The sequence below is a fragment of the Schistocerca nitens genome, chromosome 1, assembly GCF_023898315.1.
Source record: "Schistocerca nitens isolate TAMUIC-IGC-003100 chromosome 1, iqSchNite1.1, whole genome shotgun sequence".
Lineage (NCBI taxonomy): Eukaryota > Metazoa > Arthropoda > Insecta > Orthoptera > Acrididae > Schistocerca > Schistocerca nitens.
In genome coordinates, this window is record NC_064614.1 from 244,660,801 (window position 1) to 244,680,960 (window position 20,160).

Genomic DNA, 20,160 nt, shown 5'->3' on the forward strand with positions numbered 1-20,160 from the left:
TCATTGTGTTAAGAAAACTGTAAACAAATTTCGATGTGAATATTAATGTTTATGTCAAATGTCAAACAATATTGTAACAGAATTGAAATGTAAGAAACGTTGAATCTGTTGTAAGATGTTAAAGTTGTAATTGTGCGTCTGGTCCATACGTAGGCAATGTATTGGGATATGTAGAATGCAAAACCTCTGGTGAATACCCTGTCTGTAGGGGAGCGGTAAAAGGTGGATGGCAGGCGAGCACGGGAAAATACACACGGGCGCTGCACGGCATAAAGGGCTCAGCAGTAGTAGTCGGAGTTGGGCATTGGTCTGAGCCACATGTTCTGGATCGAGGAGGCTCTCCTGGAAGACGTAGTTTCATTGAGCCTCGGATGTGCCGTCCCGACGCCTATACAGCATGGCAAAATTCCATAGGCACTAAATGGAAAAGAATTGCGACGCTAAGAAGAAGCAAAGTGCCGATACGTCAAGAGCCATTGCTGTGATTGTATGTGTGCCCTGTGCCTCGCCATCTCGCTGCCTGCCGATCGCCGCATCGATACGAACAGGTTGAAACTTTTAGTGCTGTATTCATGTGGACCAGTGTTACTTTTGTTCCATACTGTTCAATAAAAACTTAAATTTCACCAGAATTGTCCTATCATTTAATTATCCTCACAACTAACCTAGACAGGGTCCTTTCCACATGTTGTGTAATCCGAGTGTCCCAAGATGAAGATTTAAGGTTTATGTTAATAATAATTACTTGCAGACCTAGCTATGTTAGAATGATGTTTAAAGAACTGTTTTGTTAATGAATCTATAGGTAAATAACAAAGGTCTGACAAAGTGGGAAGATAATTTCGAAATTGGTTTAGTAATGAAGTTTAATTATTTTGAGGCAGATATAATGGTAATTAAATGAGCAGGAAATAAGCTAAAAAGAGTAGTAACTCATATAGTGGAAATTTTGGGTGCTTAATGATTCCAATAAATTAATTGTTTTAATACAGTGATCGTAACAGTTTCAGGGTGTCCCCCCCCCCCCTCTTTCTTATTCATTTGAATTCTGAAGTGTTCTAAACTGATTAGACCAGCAAAGTTAAAGCCAATACAAAAAACCAAAATTTATCAGTGTTTTACATTTATCAAAATTGATATTGTGTGTGTGTGTTTCGAAAGTGCTATTTCTAGGGTAACCTATGCCCGATTTTAATCAGATCAATGGACAGTACGAAGTTTTGTAGTAAACATTATAGTGTAATGTTATGTATTTATGGTTTACCCATATTGGTACAGAAAGTGAAATTATCAGTTCAGTAGATTTTCTGGTTCTAAAATTTACCATATTATGCAGTGTTACTACGTGTTGTTATGCTCTAACGTACATCAACTTGTACAAGGAAGAAACTCAGTTAATGCCTAATTAGGCTGGCGACCGTATTATTAACAAATTGGTAACATCTTCTGTGTTGTTTCTTGTCCGTCCTGACGTGTAGTTGCATTTCGGACTTGCTTGACGTATCATTGTTATTACTGAGTGGGTGTAAGTCTGATTTGCCTCCATTCAGGTACAAGCGGTCAATGTCTATACAAAAATCCTTTCTCTTAAGGTGAAGCCCGTCAACTTACTATAGTACAGGCTTTAAGGAGTATCGTGTGCACTAGCGCAGCGTTACAACATGACTCGTTTCACACATAGCCCTGCCTTTGATGGGATAGGTGATGTTTGTGACTGGACTGGAGTAGGCGGTGGTGGGAGGATGTACGGGACAGGTCTTGCATCTAGGTATATTACAGGGGTATCAGCCATGAGGTAAGGGATTGGGAGCAGAGGTTGTGTAAGGATGGACGAGTATATTGTGTAGGTTCGGTGGGCAGTGAAACACCACAGTGGGAGGAGTGGGAAGGATAGTGGGCAGGACATTTCTCATTTCAGGGCATGATGAAAAGCAGTCAAAGTGGTCAAAACCTAGCAGAGAATGTAAGTCAGTTGCTCCAGTCCTGGGTGGTACTGAGTAACAAGGGAAATGCTCCTCTGTGGCCAGACGGTGGGACTTATGGAGGTGGTGGAAGACTGGAAATATAAGACACGGGAGATTTGTTTTTGTACACAAGACCTGTTGCATACATCCTCCCACCACCACCTACTCCAGTCCACTCACAAACATAACCTATCCCATCAAAGGCAGGGCTACCTGTGAAACCTGTCATGTGATCTACAAGCTAAGCTACAACCACTGTGCTGCATTCTATGTGGGCATGACAGCCAACAAGCTGTCTGTCTGCATGAATGGCCACTGGCAAACTGTGGCCAAGAAACAAGTGGACCACTCTATTGATGAACACACTGCCAAACATCCTTCACTTCAGTGACTGCTTCACAGTCTGTTCCATATGTATCCTTCCCACCAACACCAGCTTTTCTGAATTGCACAGATGGGAATCCTCCTCCAATACATCCTACATTCCTTTAACCCTCCTGGCCTCAACCTTCGTTAGTCACTCTCCTCACCCATCCAGCCCCTTCCCTGTTCCCATTCTAGCACTATACAGCCTTCATTCCACTATCACACTCCGTCTTTTTGCTTCTTTCCTTTTTAGGTACTCCCCCCCCCCCCTTTCCCTGCCCTCCGAGTAACCTGCAGCACTTCATTGTCCGCCACTCCCGCAATACTATTCCTCCTCCTCCCTGCCCCAGCCTAATTCTTATGCCCACCCAGTCACCACTCCCATCATGTACTGGTGCTGCTGCTCGCTGTGTGGTTTCAGTTGCCTGAGAGTGCAAGAGAGAGAGAAAGAGAGAGAGAGAGAGAGAGAGAGAGAGAGAGAGAGAGAGAGAGTGTGTGTGTGTGTGTGTGTGTGTGTGTGTGTGTGTGTGTGTATTGTTGGCGAAGGCATTAATGGCCGAAAGCTATATTTGTGATAGTCTTTTTGTCATGCCTATCTGTGACTCAGCATCTCCACTATATGGTGAGTAGAAACTTTCCTTTTCATAACATTGTTACATTCCATCCTGGATTTTCCATTGTTTGATTTAAAGTATGAAGTTCAGTTTTCTTGTATCCATTATTGGCAGTTACTGAAACAGAGCTTGGAAACTTACAGCAGTATTTAGAAACACTGCGTATTAAATTAAACTGGGCAGCCAGGCCACATGGGATTCTACTGTCAGAGAAATCTTTCCATGACAACATGACAAGCAGTTTTCAAGAGCTTTGCTCAGTAGACTCGTATGAATAGTTCAAAAAATTACTTCCCTTTATCAAATAAATTATATTTCTCTTCCAAATCTGAGTTTTTAATGAGAAGAACTGTTTTCATTTTGAGGAATTCGTTCTGCAAATTAAAAGTAAGTAGACTCACATTTTCCACCAACAATGATGAAGAAATCATTGTTACTAGTGAATCATCGTTTCTTTTCTTTTGCCAGTTCACACGCTTTTTAAACACTTTTGCCCTAGCTCTAGGCATTTCCACTGCGGAAAATGAAGCACAAAATATGAAAAAACTCAACACAACAACAAACAATCCAAAGTCAAAAAATCAAAGAGTAACTTCATGAAAGAAGAGACAAACAATTTCACACAAGTGGTGTATAAAGAGCCGCTGGAAAGTGGGATATTTGAATTCAAGTCACATGGATATACTGCCAAAAAGTTTATGGTCAGCCATGACAGAGACGTATCAAAAAAGCACAAAACCCAATCTCACAAATCTATAAAAATAAAATATTTATAATTCTGGAAGAGCCATGTACAATGTGTCATTTGAAAGAGGAAACTTGGAGGAATCTAATAAACCAATAAAACGAAAATCAATTTTTTCACCCAAAATCCGATTCCGTGTCCTCTTAATCCCATTATGAAGTACATATTTGTAATTTGTTCTTGTGACCTGACAGTCATTGAAACTGGTGGGAACAGGCAAACCACAGGCAGTTATGATTGAGTCAATTTTGAGATAAGCTGTTAAGACTTGCAGTACTTTATTTGTGTGGAGGCCTGTAAAAATTAAATGGGCAACCATGAAAAACATGGCCAATGGTCATTGTTATTGTGAAATTTGATGACTGTGAACTATGTTTACACACAATGAAGGCTTTCATGACCAGATGTTTCAGCTGCCGAGAATTCTTCCGGGTTGGATGGCCATGGTCCATGGAACTCTTCTATCCCTGACGTTTCGTCCAAGTTCGCAGACTCAGCACAACCAGGAGCACCTCTGAAGATGTCCAACGTAGCTTTGGACAAAATGTCAGGGATAGAAGAGTTCCATGGACCATGGTCATAGAACCCGGAAGAATTCTCAGCAGCTGTGTTTATATAATAAATGTGACCAAATGGAAACAAGTTTTGTCTTATTACTTCATCACTATCATAAGTGTGTACATTTGAGTCTCTGTGGGGTTGCATGTGTGAATGTGTATGCTCTTACTAGAAGAGGAACAAGAGCTTGAAAGCTAGTATTAACTGTTATCTGTTACATGTTTGCGTGTGCCATACACCAGTCCTCTATAGGTAAGTGGTTGCCTTTTGCTTACTTAACATTCTTTTCATCCAGGAGTTTCCATTATTGTTATACTTTGACTTATTGCTTGGTATATGAAACACACTGTCTTTGGCACTGGGAAGCCTGGGACCAATATCATGGAATGGACTACAATAAGTGTAATTCATCACTGTTACTGATGAAATCCATAAGGTGGATTTGTCGTGTAATGTGTGTGTGTGTGTGGGGGGGGGGGGGGGGGTTTAGAATTTAATTGCTTTTAGACCTTAAGTGATAGGTGAAGCCACACATTATCATTTCTTCCTCTCCTCATCCAGGAAGAATGACTCTAGAAATAGTCAAAAGAAGGTTTTGTTAACTACCTCTTTCATGAAATAAATTTCCTTGTGATTTTCCTACGCAATTTCAGCCTGGCATCTCTTGTTAGTGACATGGACTAATTTTATGTCTTGCTGCAGTTTATGTTGTTCTGAATGCATAATATTACATACTTTATAGTTGTCACCATTTCCACTGATCATCAACTGAGTAATCTAACAATAATGGGACTTCCAACATACTTAAGCACAACCTCTAGAAAACTCGGCAGGATGGCTGCATTTGGAACCTGTTCTTCTCAAGTAAATGGCTAATGTTTTACCACTGTGCCACCTCATACAATGAAAGTAGGATGTGACACACTAACAGCTATAAGATCTGTCAACTGAGATCAGATTGTGTCAGGCTGCAGTAAGGCTACTGTGCCTTTTAAAAAATCATCACATCATTTAGGGTACAGAAAGTGGCTTAGAGTAGATGGTAAAACTCTAGTACTGAAGCATCATACTGTTGAAATAGCCCAACACGAAGAGGAAGTCTCACAAATCAGAGGGTGAATGTAAGAAAGACCACATTACCAGCCTCTAGACCTTCAAACGGATACAACGAAATTTTGGCAGTGGAGAGACCAATTGAGTTGACATGTACTTGCCTCTTCTACTTCACATATAGTTGCTCTGTCAATGCTTGATAAGTAACATCCTGGAAGAGGGATAAAAGCAATACATACTCAAATTCATTAAATGAAGAGGGAATATGGTGGCAAATCTACCCCAATGTGTGAAGCAAACTTTGCTGAAAGGCTTGGCACTTACTGTGATTATAAACTGCAGTCAGCTGCAACAGCAGCACCCATGAAATCTCTAGACAGACATCTGAGGGGTCTTTAACAGCACACAATAGGTGACTGATGTTATGGCCTGATCTATATGAAACACCCTGCAAAAATTTAATTTCCATACTGTCACTTATTATTCCTTTCACCTCTAACAATGTTTGTTAATATGGAAAATTTCACACTGCATCACAGTTAAGAGAACAAGAAAAATTGAAAGGTTCCCCTATTATGCACTGGGTAAGTTAGTTCACAGGTTGGAGGACGGCAAGGCCATACCATGCCCAATAGAAGCATGCCTAGCAAAACACAGTGGCATTCAGACTTGCTTTACATTCTTTTCAATCAAGTTCTACACACTCCTTCCCAGACCCCTCAACAAGGTCTGAAACAAGGGACTGTACTGCCTTTAATATACACATATCAACAAAAGTTTCGCATCACCCCTTTAATTTGAAATCCATGGCACAGAAAACAAAAATTGGCTCTTGAAGTGTGTGTTTATATTCATTTGCAATGTGTCCAGATGATAAAAAAGTGTAATGACAAAATTATGTGTTTCCCATTCAGGCAGGGGGTTGGGGCGGAGGTTCGCAGCACTCCTGGACAATGTCAATAGGTCGTGAAACTTCCCCTTGTTCAGATGCAAGCTTGAATTTGTCATGGCATACCGTCAATGAAATCATAAAGCCAGCTTTGTACCAAATTGTCCCACCCTTCAATGGCAATTGTTCATAAATCATGCACAGTATGTGATCCTTTCCTCACGTGTCCATTCTGGATGACTTCTTGCCTAGTGTACAAATGCAGCTCATTTCAATCAATCCCCTATATGTTTGATTGGGTTCACATCTAGGGAATAGGCAGGGCACCCCATTCTGGTGATCCTAGCATGCTGAAGAAAAGTATTCATGAGAACACCATGAGGAGCATTTGACTTATCATCCATCAAGATAAAATTGTCACCAAAATGTTGGTGATACAGTTCCACTGTTGGCTGTAAAATCTCATCCGCCCGCTACAGAGCAGCGAGACTGCCCTCAAAAACTGCAAGAGGTGTATGGCGGCTCCATGTAATGCCACCACAGAACACTACACTACACCACCACCACCACCACCACCACCACCGCCACCACCACAACCTCCATGTTGCACATGTGGGGCACAGTGTTGGAGGCGGTCTCCAAACACACTGTCTGTGATTATCAGGGTACAAACAGACCAAGATTTTTCTATAAACAACACCTGACACCTTTCCTCAGGTGTCCATTCGGATGACTTCTTGCACATTTGTAATGGAATCCGCAGTGCTGTGGTGTACAATGTGGTATTCATCCGGATCAGTGGGAATGGAGATTCACGTCATGTGACCATCTCCTAACAATTTGATGTGATAAATAACATCCCGTAGCCATTTTTAATGCCAAATTCAGTTCTGGAGCACTCAGCCCAAAGCTCTTTCAACTCAAAAGTAGTAGATATTAATCATCCCAAGCTCCTGACAAAAAGGATGGCCTGTGCAGTGTAAGTTCTCAACACTACCTGTCAACTGGAACTGATACCATATCTGCAACACATCACTTCCGTTCCAGTCCACACACTGAGCAGCTTCCCTGACCAACAAGCCTTACACAATGTGTTGATATCGACCTGAACATTGGTCACAACTGTCCTTCATTGCATGGTGGATGTTCACTCTACTGTACAGCAGACTTCTATAATGGCTCCCTACTGATGCTTTACTTTCAACTGAAACTCTGCAGCCCATTTGAGTGGAGTGTTCAACCCATAGGTAACGCTCATGATAACTGTGTATATGTTTATAAACAACATCAGGGGTGACTTTCCAACTGGTACATGAACAGTCGCAATAACAAAAGACCTGCACAATACATTTGGGTGATGTGCACTGGGACAGCAATGAAATAAAAGAAAACATGTGAGAACTAGAGATTTCACGACTGCAATCAGAAATAAAGATACAAAATTACTGGTGCACTATTCATTATGCAGTGAAACTTCTAAATTGTGTTTACCTCATATGTGGAAATGCCTCCTTCCACATTCGGCATTCATCAATAATTTCCTTGCTAGGTGGTGTTTCCAAAGGTTCATCGTATAAGATGCATTCAATATCATCCATGAGTTTCTGAATTCTTTCTGTTGTAGCTGATTCAAATTCCTGCTGGAAACCCAAATTAATGTAATATAAACAACAACAACAACAACAACATTTACCAGGTAAAGAAAATTCAAATGAGAATAGCTGATTTAAAATAACATTTCTCAACGAAACAAGAAACAATGTAAATTGAACAAAATGGTCTATATGAGACGTGATGGTTAAAGATGATAGTGAGTATTGCAAGAGAACAGTCACCAGACCCTCCATCCTCCCAGTACACAGCTAATAATAATAAAGCAGGAGGAAAAAAAGTGTGGATGTTCTCTTCATCATGGTCTAGGTGTCATGAAAAATTAGTGCAACAATAGAAGATAGTACGCTAGTACAAGCAACACTAATTTGTTGAGGCTAAAGAAAGAGTAAAAGGCCAGAAAGGTGGTAGTGTTTGAAACTGTTGAGTGAGGATACAGATTAGCTGGAGGCCAAACCACACTGATATTGCAGGGACAGACAGTCCCACACACCGACTCGACAATCTGTTGCAATCATATATGCAAATTGTTTTTGATTGTTTTCCTAAACAGTTGTGTTGATGGCAATGTTATAAGTGAGTCATAAGCAAAGACAGTCACAGCATAAATGCAAAGATTTGTAGGAGATACAAAAGGTTAAATGCTAAGACAGCTAAAGTGCTTTTCAGGGGAAGAACCTAGCTGGAGGCCACACCCAAAAAACTGACATAGCACTGAAGGAGTCATTACAGTACACAGTAAAATCCAGTTTCTTTAATAAATAGCACAATTTGGCAGGCAGTTTTGTAGGGTGAGTAAGTAATTCTGATGCATCATCCTTCAAGGTGAGAGCAAAATAAGTCAAAGTGTGAATAGTGTAGTTAAGGATGTGATTGTCATGTAGCAAATAGGTGTTCCAGGCAGGAAGGCTGGTTGACTATGTGTCTGCCAAGTCAGCATTAAGTCTCTATTACAGCAATGAATACATCTAAACTGACAAAGAAAGCAGTCAATTCTGTTAAGATGCAAAGAATACATATACAGACATGCCAACTTTCAAAAGTGAAAAATCAGGAGAATTTTAACGGTGTACTATTGTGAATTATAACACATCCCTGGCAATTAAAGTTGCAATAATTCAATAACTGTAACAATTCAATTACATTTGCTTTATTATACTAAATAATGTAAATACTAAATAATGGACATACCTGAGCCTTCGGACTGTATAATTTATCATTCAAGATGCTGAACAATATGAATGATGAGCTCTGCAGGTTTCTTTGGATTCACACACATTCAAATGAAGCACTCTCGAGAGAACTACAGTTTGAAATTACGATCCGAGGAAACAAATTAACGTATATTAGATTTCTGTTTTGACATTAGCACAGTTTTTGCATGAATAAATCATTCTTAAATGATCACGAAGCACGAGCAACGCCTACTGCCGTTCCCAACAGCCACCGCACCAATCTACCAAGTTAACATAGACAAGTAGCAGCCATACCTTGTCATCCACTAACATATCGAAGGCGCAGGATTTTCAAATAGTAAGGAAAGTATTGAAACTGCTCTGAAAATCGGGAGATCGGTCTTCACTGTTGGGAAATCGGGAGTCTCCCGCTTAAATCAGGAGAGTTGGCACGTCTGCATATACTCTTTCTAAATGAGCCTTCAAAGATGAAGTTGTTGCTGCAACAAGCTGAGTTTTATGGCAACTGGTAATAAAGTTGTCTGCAACAGTAAAGCACTAATCAATAAAAGTACCTAATTCACAATACCAGACAACTACAAGTGAGATACCTATGGGCAGAAACTACAATCAGTCTTTTTGTAATTATAATAACGAGACACAGATAACGAATAAAATAACCAATTCCCAGACAGATCTTAAATGGAAACAAACATGTTAGACTAAGGCATTATTAACACATGAGACTATAAAATTGTTAATTTCACATAAATCAGTGTTAATTAGGCTAATACAATTAAGAAGAATGGTGCAGGGCACAATAATTCAAATGCCACCACATGAAAGGAAATGTAAAATCATTTGTTGCATTTATGTTGTACATAAAATTTAAGGACATTTCTTTTGCTTATCAAAGTATGCATCATATACTAGTACTTTAATTAACCATTTATGTAAGAAACAATGAAGCAACAGTATGTATGAGGCACACATTTAATATAAATCCTTTGTAATTTTAATACCATACATTTTATAATTGTGCTAGTGTGTGTGAAATGACAGATGTGGGTCAAGTGATGCAAGAAAATCAACGACTGGTTTATAATGCAGACAAGAGGATGGGGACAATCAAGATTTTCCTGTTGTCAGATGCAGAAACTTTGTCAAGTTTGGGTTTGGGTGGCAAAACAGCTGCATACTTTACTTGGAACTGTAAATTTTTTTTGTCAACTCAATATTAGCACTGATTTTAATTACGCAAATTGTCTGATTTGGTCAAATTATGGTGCATAGAGAGTTGGACTTATAATAATTCTGGCAAAAGTTATGGGACTTTATTTCTTTTACATGTGAGGTTACTAGTAATTTACTGAACACCAGTAAGGTGCAGTGACACGGAAGAGGATAGGCTTGATTCTTGCTACTTACACTCTCAATAAGTTGGTATACAAAACTGACTCGTCTGAAGTATGTTATGTAAGACTGTTTACACGTTTTCGGTTAAAAATTAACTGGGTTTTATAGACCTCTACACATCTTGTGTATGAAAAATTATTAAAAACATGAGTATGGAATAGATTGCTACTCCCCACATAGAGAAGGCATGGAACAGCAGACACACTGAATTGTAGACTGTTAAACGGTTCAGCTAAGTCTTTCATCAGACAGACAAAGAAAAAAACTGCACACACACGTGCACACATGCATGCACACTGTTATCTCCAGGTGTTGTGACCCAACTGGGTCTAGCAGCAATCTTGGCTGGAGCCATTATTTGAGGATACAGATGATGCAGGAAGGGGGGAAGGAATAACTGGGTTTTGTTTGTTTGTTTGTTTGTGTGTGTGTGTGTGTGTGTGTGTGTGTGTGTGTGTGTGTGTGAGAGAGAGAGAGAGAGAGAGAGAGAGAGAGAGAGAGTTGGAGGGGAGGGGGAGAGGCTGGAGTGAGATCAGGGAAGAGGATAGAGGCATGTGGAGAACAGGAACTAGGGAAGGTTGTGGCTGTGTGATTTCAGCAATGAAAGGTATGAGGCCTCCTGTGTGGATGGGTTTTACGAAGCATATACAAAGTGAGAGTCATGTGAGCTGTGGGGGTTAGGAGGGAGACAAACTCGGAGAAGAGATTCCAGGATGGATCTACAATAAACTCAACCATCCATTGTTAATGGACACTGCATCCATATAGAAAGAATCTCTGCCCTTGTAGTCCAACAGTTTCAGCCTGTTGCCTGCAACCCACTATTCTATACGAAACACACTAACCATTTCCTCTACTAATTCTCCACATTTCCTGTCTCTTTACCACCTAGAACCTTGCTCATCACAATCATTGGCATCTCCTTCTACACTAACATCCCCAATGCCCATTTCCTGGCTGCCAGTGTACACTACCTTTCCCAAAATCTGACTGACTCCAAATGCACAACCTCTTTCCTGCTCACAATGAACAGTTGTATCCTCATTACTACTTCTCCTTTGAAGGCATCGCCTACAAACAAAACTGCACTACAGCCATGGGCACTCATAAGCCACCATCCGATGCCCACCTATTAATGAGCCGTCCTAGCCACTCCCAGTGTCCCATACCCTCCACCTAGTTCAGATTCACTCATGACAACATAGGCCAACGGTGAGGAAACCCTATCCACATTTCTCTTGAACCTCAACATCATCTCTCATTCACTCAACCTGGTTCTCCTCAGTCCAAAGAGCCATCTTCTTTGATTTCGACCATCTCATCTCATGGATGGATCCGAATAGGGACAGGCTAGGATATTGCATAGTTTGGACAAGTACCACTGTGAGACAACAGTGGGGAGGCTATTTCTCATTACAGGACAAGATAATAGGTAATTGAAACACCGGCCGAGAATGTGATTCAGTTGCCTCATACGTGGGTGGACTGAGTCTTGAGGGGGGCATTCCTTTGTGGCCAGTTAGCAGGTTGGAAGACATTAGGTGACTGGGGAGACAACAGTCCTGTCACAGGCGTTTCCTACCCCACCAGAGGCAGGGCCACCTGCAAAAGCAACCATGTAGTCTACGAACTTAGTAGCAGCCACTATGCAGCATTCATTGTGGACATGAATACTAACAAATTCAGTCTGTATGTATGGCCACCTCCAAACTGTAGCCATAAGTCTGCTAGATTACCCAGTTGCCAAACATGCAGCACAATACAGTGTTCTTGACTTCAATGGCTGCTTCACAGCACATGCCATGCCATCTGGATCCATCCCAACAACATCAGATTTTCTCAACTGCGCAGGTGGGAAATTGAGAACTTCACTGGTCTCAAACTAAGCTAGTCCCTGTCTTACACCAGTCTCTACATACTTCTCTGTCCTCACTCCACCATCGCAAACACCTTCCATCACCACAGCTCACCTGCATAGCCATTTCTCTTTCTCTACATCCTTCTCTCCCCCACCCCCCCCCCTCCCCCTTCCAGCACATATCTTCTGATGCTAAATCTTGCAGACCACTATCCTATCCTCACCACATCCTTGTAAATTCCCAGATGCAACTAACCTGGTACCTCTCCCCTTCCTGTCCCCATGCCTCTTCTTCAACTACCTCCCTCCTCCACACACACACTTCTCTCAGTTACCAAACTGACTATTTCTTGATGCTTTAGGATGTACCCTATCAACCAATCCCTTCTTTTAGCCATGCTATACAAAACATACCACTTAGATTCAGTACCTCCTCATTAGTAATTCAATCTACCCATGTAATCTTTAGCATTCTCCTGTAGTGCCACATTTCAAAAACTTCTAGTTTCTTTTTATCTGAACTGTTTGTAGTCCATGTTTCACTTACAGCAGATGGCAAAAATATGGAAACACCAAAAACACAACTCATTACCATGTTTAATATGGTGTAGGAAAACTGTTGGTAATCAAAGCAGCTTCCAGTCATCTCGGATGGATAAATATTGGTACTGTTTGGTTTTCAAGAAAATACTATGCCAAACTTCCCGCAAAATAGTGGCAAATGTAGTTAATGAGGACTGAGTTGGATAGCGATCACACACCCCTCTCTCCAAAGCAGACCACAAAGTCTCTCAGTAACACTAAGATATGTTGACTGGTGGTCAGGAGAGACGCAACAATTCATCTTCATGCTCACAAACCAGTCCTGAAAGATCCAAGCGGTATGAGTACGAGCACTGTCATATTGAAACATCACCGTTGAGGAACAAATATTGTGCCATGGGATGGACATGATTAGCCAAACCTTCCACAAATTTTTGGCAGGAATGTGACCTTGCAGAGGAGCCATGGAGCCCACAGAATACCATTATATGACTGCCCAAACCATCACTGAACCCCCACCATGTTCTATTCTTGGCAGCAAGCAGTCTGTATTATAGGCTCTGGACAGTGCACGGCAGACATAAATTCAGCCAGAAGTTGGGAACAGTGAGAAACAAGACTCATCTGGCCAAATAACCTCCTTCCATTGCTCCATAGTCCAGGTTTTATGGCTTCTGCACTGCTTTTGTGGTCATTCACATCACTGACACATGGTCTGGAAATTCCAGCCTCCCTGCAATTCTGTGTGTTTGGATCTCTCTTCATGTTGGTTTGATGCTGACAGGGTTTGCCTGTGTGGTATCCAGTTCTGCAGTGACTGTTTACATAATTTTATTTTTGTTACTATCCTCGTCAATGACCGTCACTCAAGATCACTCAACATACACCTTTGTCCATGTTCTGGCTTAATGGATGACATTTTTCCACTTTCCCTGTACACAGCATACATCTTCACTACAGTGCCTCTTGAAAACCAAACACTTTGGCTACCTTGACTACAGAAGCATCCACCATACGAGCACCAACAATTTGCCCACATTCGAATTCACTTGGCTCTAACATAATGCACTCACAAATACAAAGAACACTGTTTTGACAACAACTGACACTTGATACAACAGTGCCACCAACAGATTTGGCCAACATCTACATTTATGTTCAAACATGCATTTCTCACAGTGTTTCCACATTTTTGTCCAACCCCTGTACACAGAATAAATACCATCAAAACCAACTTTCTGACACAAGTTTATATTCAATACAACCAAAATTTCTCATTCAGAAATGATTTTATCACTAGTGCCAGTTCACATTTTATATCCTCTTTACTTTTTCCAGCACCACTTATTTTGCTGCTCAACCAACAAAACCTAACAACTGCTTTCAGTGTATAATTTCCTTAATCTGATTCTGTCAGCATCACCCAATTAAATTCAACAACATTCCATTGTCTTCCTGGTATTTTTGTTGATGTTCGCCTTCTAACCTCTTTTCAAGGTACTACTCAAGCAGGTCATGAAATTTTATTGTTCATAGAGCAATTTGCCAAGTGCTGAGGAGCAATAGTGCACTTGGTTTTTATAATGAAATACTTCTAATTTAAGGTTCATCAGGAACATGTTAGGATGAAATTTGCAGTGAGAACACATGATGAAATTAGCAGTGGGCTAATAGATTTTTCTGGCTAAATTGGTGTAGCTAATTTTTAAGCAGCCACTTCCCTTATCTCCACTAGCATTTTGTTTTTTCCAAAAACTTCCTGTTTCAAAAACTATTCATATAGAAGTTTCCGAGTACCAGAATGTTCAAATCTTAATTTACAATTACTTCCGAAATTCAGTCTCATACTTGTGTAATCCTAATTTTTCGGATTCCACAAATGTCCACTTCTACTAGAAGAACTCGTTCGCTAATTATTCAGTGTGGAAAACTTTTCCATTGCTATCCATTTTTGGTATGCTCTGGGAATCCTCACAGAAGCAGAAATTATTTACATGAAATACACTATGTGATCAAAAGTATCTGAACAGCCCCAAAAACATGTTTTTCATATTAGGTGCATTGCGCTGCCACCTACTGCCAGGTACATCATATCAGCGACCTCAGTAGTCATTCCACATCATGAGATGAGCAGAATGGGGTTCTCCATGAAACTCACGAACTTCAAACGTGGTCAGGTGATTGGGTGTCACTTGAGTCATATGACTGTACGCGAGATTTCCACACTCCTAAACATTCGTAGGTCCACTGTTTTCAATGTGTTATTGAAGTGGAAATGTGAAGGGACACTTACAGCACAAAAGCATACAGGCTGACCTCATCTGTTGACCGACAGACCACCGACAATTGAAGAGGGTCATAATATGTAATAGGCAGCATCTATCCAGACCATCACACAGGCATTCCGAACTGCACCAGGGTCCACTGCAAGTACTATGAAAGTTAGGTGGGAGGTGATAAAACTCAGATTTCACAGTTGAGCGGCTGTTCATAAGCCACACATCACGCCAGTAAATGCCAAATGATCCTCGCTTGGTGCAAGGAGCATACGATTGAACAGTGGAATAACATTGTGTGGAGTGATGAATCACGGTACACAATGTGGCAATCTGATGGCAGGGTGTGGGTATGGCGAATGGCCGGTGAACGCCATCTGCCAGAGTTTGTAGTGCCAAAAGTATAATTTGGAGGCAGTGGTGTTATGGTGTGGTCGTGTTTTTCATGGAGCAGGCTTGCACCCCTTGTTGTTCTGCATGGCACTATCACAACACAGGCCTACATTGATGTTTTAAGCACCTTCTCGCTTCCCACTGTTGAAGAGCAATTCGGGGATGACGACTGCATCTTTCAAGACGATCGAGCACCTGTTCATAACGCACGGCCGTGGCGGACTGGTTACATGACAATAACATCCCTGTTATGGAGATGGCCGCACAGAGTCCTGACCTGAATCCTACAGAACACCTTTGGAATGTTCTGGAACACCTACTTCATGCCAGACCTCACCAACTGAAATTGATACCTCTCCTCAGTGCAGCACTCCATGAAGAATGGGCTGCCATTCCCCAACAAACCTTCCAGCACCTGGCTGAACGTATGCCTGCGAGAGTGGAAGCTGTCATCAAAGCTAAGGGTGGGCCAACACCATATTGAATCCCAGTATTACTGATGGAAGGCGCCACAAACTTGTAAGTCATTTTCAGCCAGGTGTCTGGATACTTTTGATCACATGGTGTACTATGTACAAATTTGTCTTTTTTCCGGCAATACAGCTCAGAGTGAAACCAAATTGCTCTTTTGCTTATTATAATTCTGGGTTATGTGATTTTGATTTTTTTTTTTCACATTATTAATTAATATACGAAACCAAATTTGAATCTACTCTTACACATGTCTATTAGTAAGTGTGCAGGATAACGATCCAGTCAGTTGCAGGAACATGATCCAATCAGTTGCAGGATATCTTTCATTAAGATAATGACATGTAGCTGGTACTGAGTTAAAGTGTAAACTACGGTCCTCAGTTATCAAAATGAACAGACAGTTGTGTAAGTCAGTCAGCCAACACCTATCATTATCAGTGAGTCAGATGCTATTATTCATTTAGTTAAATACTTTCTTGGAAGGCATGCAATGTTGCTGACAATCGATATCGACGCTCCAGCCGTTGACCACCAAAAAGATGCTTTATGTCCTCACAGCATTGCAGGATTCCAATAAGAAAGAGGAAAAAGACCCCCTCCCCACAACCTCTCCTCCCACCCCCTTGAGAGCTGCGAGGTGCCACCAGCTGACACAGCCCGTGCAAATGAGGAAGCCTTGTTCGCATTGTTTCGATGCACATGACAGGGCACAGTATATGCCAGCAGGCAAAGTGTTTCACTTACAGCAAAAGGGACAACATACAGACAGTGTGTCTTCAGCAACTGGATGCCAGTCAGTTTTCCATGTCTCTGTTGAACTCTGTCCCAACAAAAGTGAATATTGTTTCTGCTGCATCCGTGCACGAATATCAGTTCATAGCTCAATTTGCTTACCAGGACAAACATTCTACAGTGATAGACAGCTGATCTAATATACTGTTCTTACATTTGCATGTGGCAAATAAAAATGTGAAATTTCAATTAGAGACTGGAGTGACTGTTACACTACTTAATAGTGCCACGTATGAAGTCAGGTAGCCCTCCACTACAGCAGCCAGTACCACACTTTCAGCATTTAATGGGCAGAACAATCCTGTTTTAGATGTGTGTAGTTTGCCTGCCACTTTCGGCGGTTCTACAAATACAGTTTTGTTTCGTGTTCTATGTTCACGTGACTGAAAAAATATTTTTGGTGTGAATAAGTTGAGTTGTTTGGATTATCAATTCATGACAATGTGCTGCAAGCAAATTCAGCTGTGCCACTTGCCTCTGTCAGTGCCTTGTTTGATAAATATAGTTCTTTGTTTGGTGGTAGTTGAACAAGACACAAGGGTCTGAGACCCTCATCACATTACAACACAATATACAGCCAAAGCTTTCTTTTGCCCATCCTGTGCCCCCCAATTCACGGGACTGGTGGCAACTGGGTTGCAGAGGTTGCAGGATTATGATGTCATTAAACCAGTGTCTGCCAGCCAACGGGCGTTCACTTTGGTTGTTCTTTTGAAGCCATCGGGCCTGTAGATTTCAATGTTAATATTAACCCGAAAACTGTGGTTGATTCTTTTCCTTTTCCCCGGCCAGAAGATTTAATGGTTAAGCTAGGGCAAGATTCCCCCCCTCCAAAGATTGACTTACAAGAGGCATACCTGCAACTGCATTTGGACAAGGGATCCAAACAGATTTTTGTAACTAACATATATCTGGATCTTTTCCAATTTCAGTATTTATCATTCGGCAGCACACTGGACCCAGCAATTTTTCAGAGGTAGTAGGAGTAACTTACATTGCAAGCACCATGTGTACTAATTACTTGTATGACACAGTCATCTCTGGCCACATGCCAGTTCAAAATTTGCAGAACATGGAGGCACTGTTCAAAGTGTTATTGGAGGCAGGTTTAAAGTGTAACAATTCAAAGTGTTCATTTTTCAACACAGAAATGGAGTATCTGAATAATGTGATTGATGTGCACAACACTCATCCATCACAGTCACATTTAGCAGTCATTCGTGACTTGACTGCTCCCTCAAATGTATCAGAACTGCAAGCAGTCAGAGGAAGGTAGACATACTACATTCATTTCATACCACATGCCACTCAGATCATGGCTCCTTTGAATCGTAGGTGCCACAGGGGTGTTCCATTTGGTTGGGCCACTGATTGTCAGACCACTTTTCAGGATTTAAAGGTGAACTTCTAAGTGATCGATGTCTTGTACACTTTGACTGTACCAAGCCTGTTCGTCTTGCAGTGTATGAAGGTAACACTACATGCTGATATACATTTTTATTCCCCCTTTTGGACGGAGACAAACCACTAACTACAGTGTTCTAATCAGTGATGTAAAAATTCTTTACATAGAAAAAACAATAAATTTTCTTAGTCATTCATTTTACATAATTGTAAATTGTAATACTGTTCAGCTTTATTTTCAAAAACATTCACGATAGTTAAAACTTAGTTTCATTCAATTAATTATTTCTTTTCACAGCCATACAAACTTTGCAATCCCATTACTTTCCGACAAACAATAGTAACTAATACTAATGAGACAAGAGTTAAACATTTTGGTTTCTTTTCATTTGCTTTTAGTTGCCTGTGTTTCTTTGTTTATGTAGTCTGTAATTGTTTATCTATATTTTCATGTTTTTCTGTTCTACATTTAATCTTTTACGAATTATTGTGCTCTGTTGATTAATTTTATGCATTATGTGTTAACCACTATTGCATTTGTAGGTAAAGACACGCCACGAGTTGTTCAGCTTGTTTAGAATATTTCATCACTGGTAATCTACTTGATTTGGTTTCGTGGGTGATCATTCGTATTGTTCTAGTTTTTGGGTAATTACTTACATGAGTGAATGATATGTTCAGCCAATTTGAAGAAAGGTTGATTATTCTTGATTCATTTAGCTTAAAATTTCTTGGGATGGTAAATTTATAGAAGACAGATTGGAGTATTGTCAGTCCGAGTAGTCGAACATGTTTGGTTCTGGCCCATTCGAGGTTCGGATGATACAGTTATATTTCGTGATGCCATATGATCTGTTATCACAACAAGGTTCCACCCCCCCCCCCCCCCCCCTTCCCCATATAGTCTGTTGTGTTTGGTCTGGGCAGACGTCACAAGACAACCGTTCAAGTTGATCGTTGATTCCTTGTCTCAGTTTTTTTTTTTTTTTATTACAGAGAGCACACAGCCCTCTGACCGAACACACTAAGCTACCGTGCCGGCATTTGACGTCTTCTCCTATGGTATCAGAGAGGTGCTGTCACATTGGGTGGACTCCACTACAGGCCAATCACATTTGGCTCCAAAACTTTGAACAAGGTGCAATGCAATTATAGACAATTGGAAAATGAAGGTTTAGCTATTGTGTACAGGGTCATTAACTTCCCCTAATACTTGTATGGGCGCCATTTGTACTTGGTTACAGACCACAGGCTGTTAACGGGCCTATTCAGTTCTTCTTAGCCCGTACCAGCCTGTACAGCAAAGACATGTTGGGCTTACTGTTGTCCAATTATTAATGTGATTTGTTATATCGGTCCAATACTAAGGTCTCAATGTAGACCACCTTTCCCAGCTACCAGTGGGCTCCAATGTCAAGTTTTGTACGCCAGAGGACTCCTGCTTGCATATAGAATCTGAGGAGATTCATCTGTTGGAAGGCTTCTCTGTGGCTTTTAACTGGGTAGTAAATGAAACAGCACTGGAACCAGCTTGAGCAAAGCTCTAGACTTTGTTCACGATGGGTGGCCTCTTAGCATTAAAAGGACATCTGCCATCCTGTAGCACCCCGCTATTTTGGGCACCTTTGAGCCATCTCAGTGAAACTTGGTGCCCTTCTCAAGCATTCAGAAAGTGACACTGCTCACTTAATGGTTCCTCAGTCCCTCCAGGAGGAAGTACTCAAACTGTTGCACCAGGGGAGGGGGGGGGGAGTCATGTGGATCAAACAGTTAGTGAGGCGCATTTTACTTGGCCGGCATGGATCACAACAGACTATATGGGGAGGGGCTGGGCGATCAGGTGTGGCTCCTCTGCTGGCTGCGGTGCTGGAGTAAAGGATTACGAAAATATACCAGCAGCAATAGATGAGCTACATCGTAGCAATGCAATTACAAAATACCCCTACCTACTGACTACAAAGTGCACATAAACATGGAGGCATGTGACCTCAAATAAAACTAATCAACTCATATCATGTCACATGAGAAT

At 41.1% G+C, this 20,160-nt stretch overlaps 1 protein-coding gene across 9 annotated transcripts in view; it reads right to left on the minus strand.

Annotated features, from left to right (window-relative positions):
• The window catches only part of LOC126246592 (uncharacterized), a 175,465-nt gene that overhangs the window by 66,530 nt on the left and 88,775 nt on the right, over positions 1–20,160 (minus strand). For 8 of the 9 annotated variants that reach the window (XM_049948412.1, XM_049948413.1, XM_049948411.1 and 5 more), the window contains one exon: positions 7,681–7,829. In XM_049948412.1, the coding sequence (XP_049804369.1) occupies positions 7,681–7,829 (149 nt within the window). The remainder of the gene's footprint in view (positions 1–7,680; positions 7,830–20,160) is intronic. The other variant, XM_049948408.1, reaches the window with a different exon arrangement.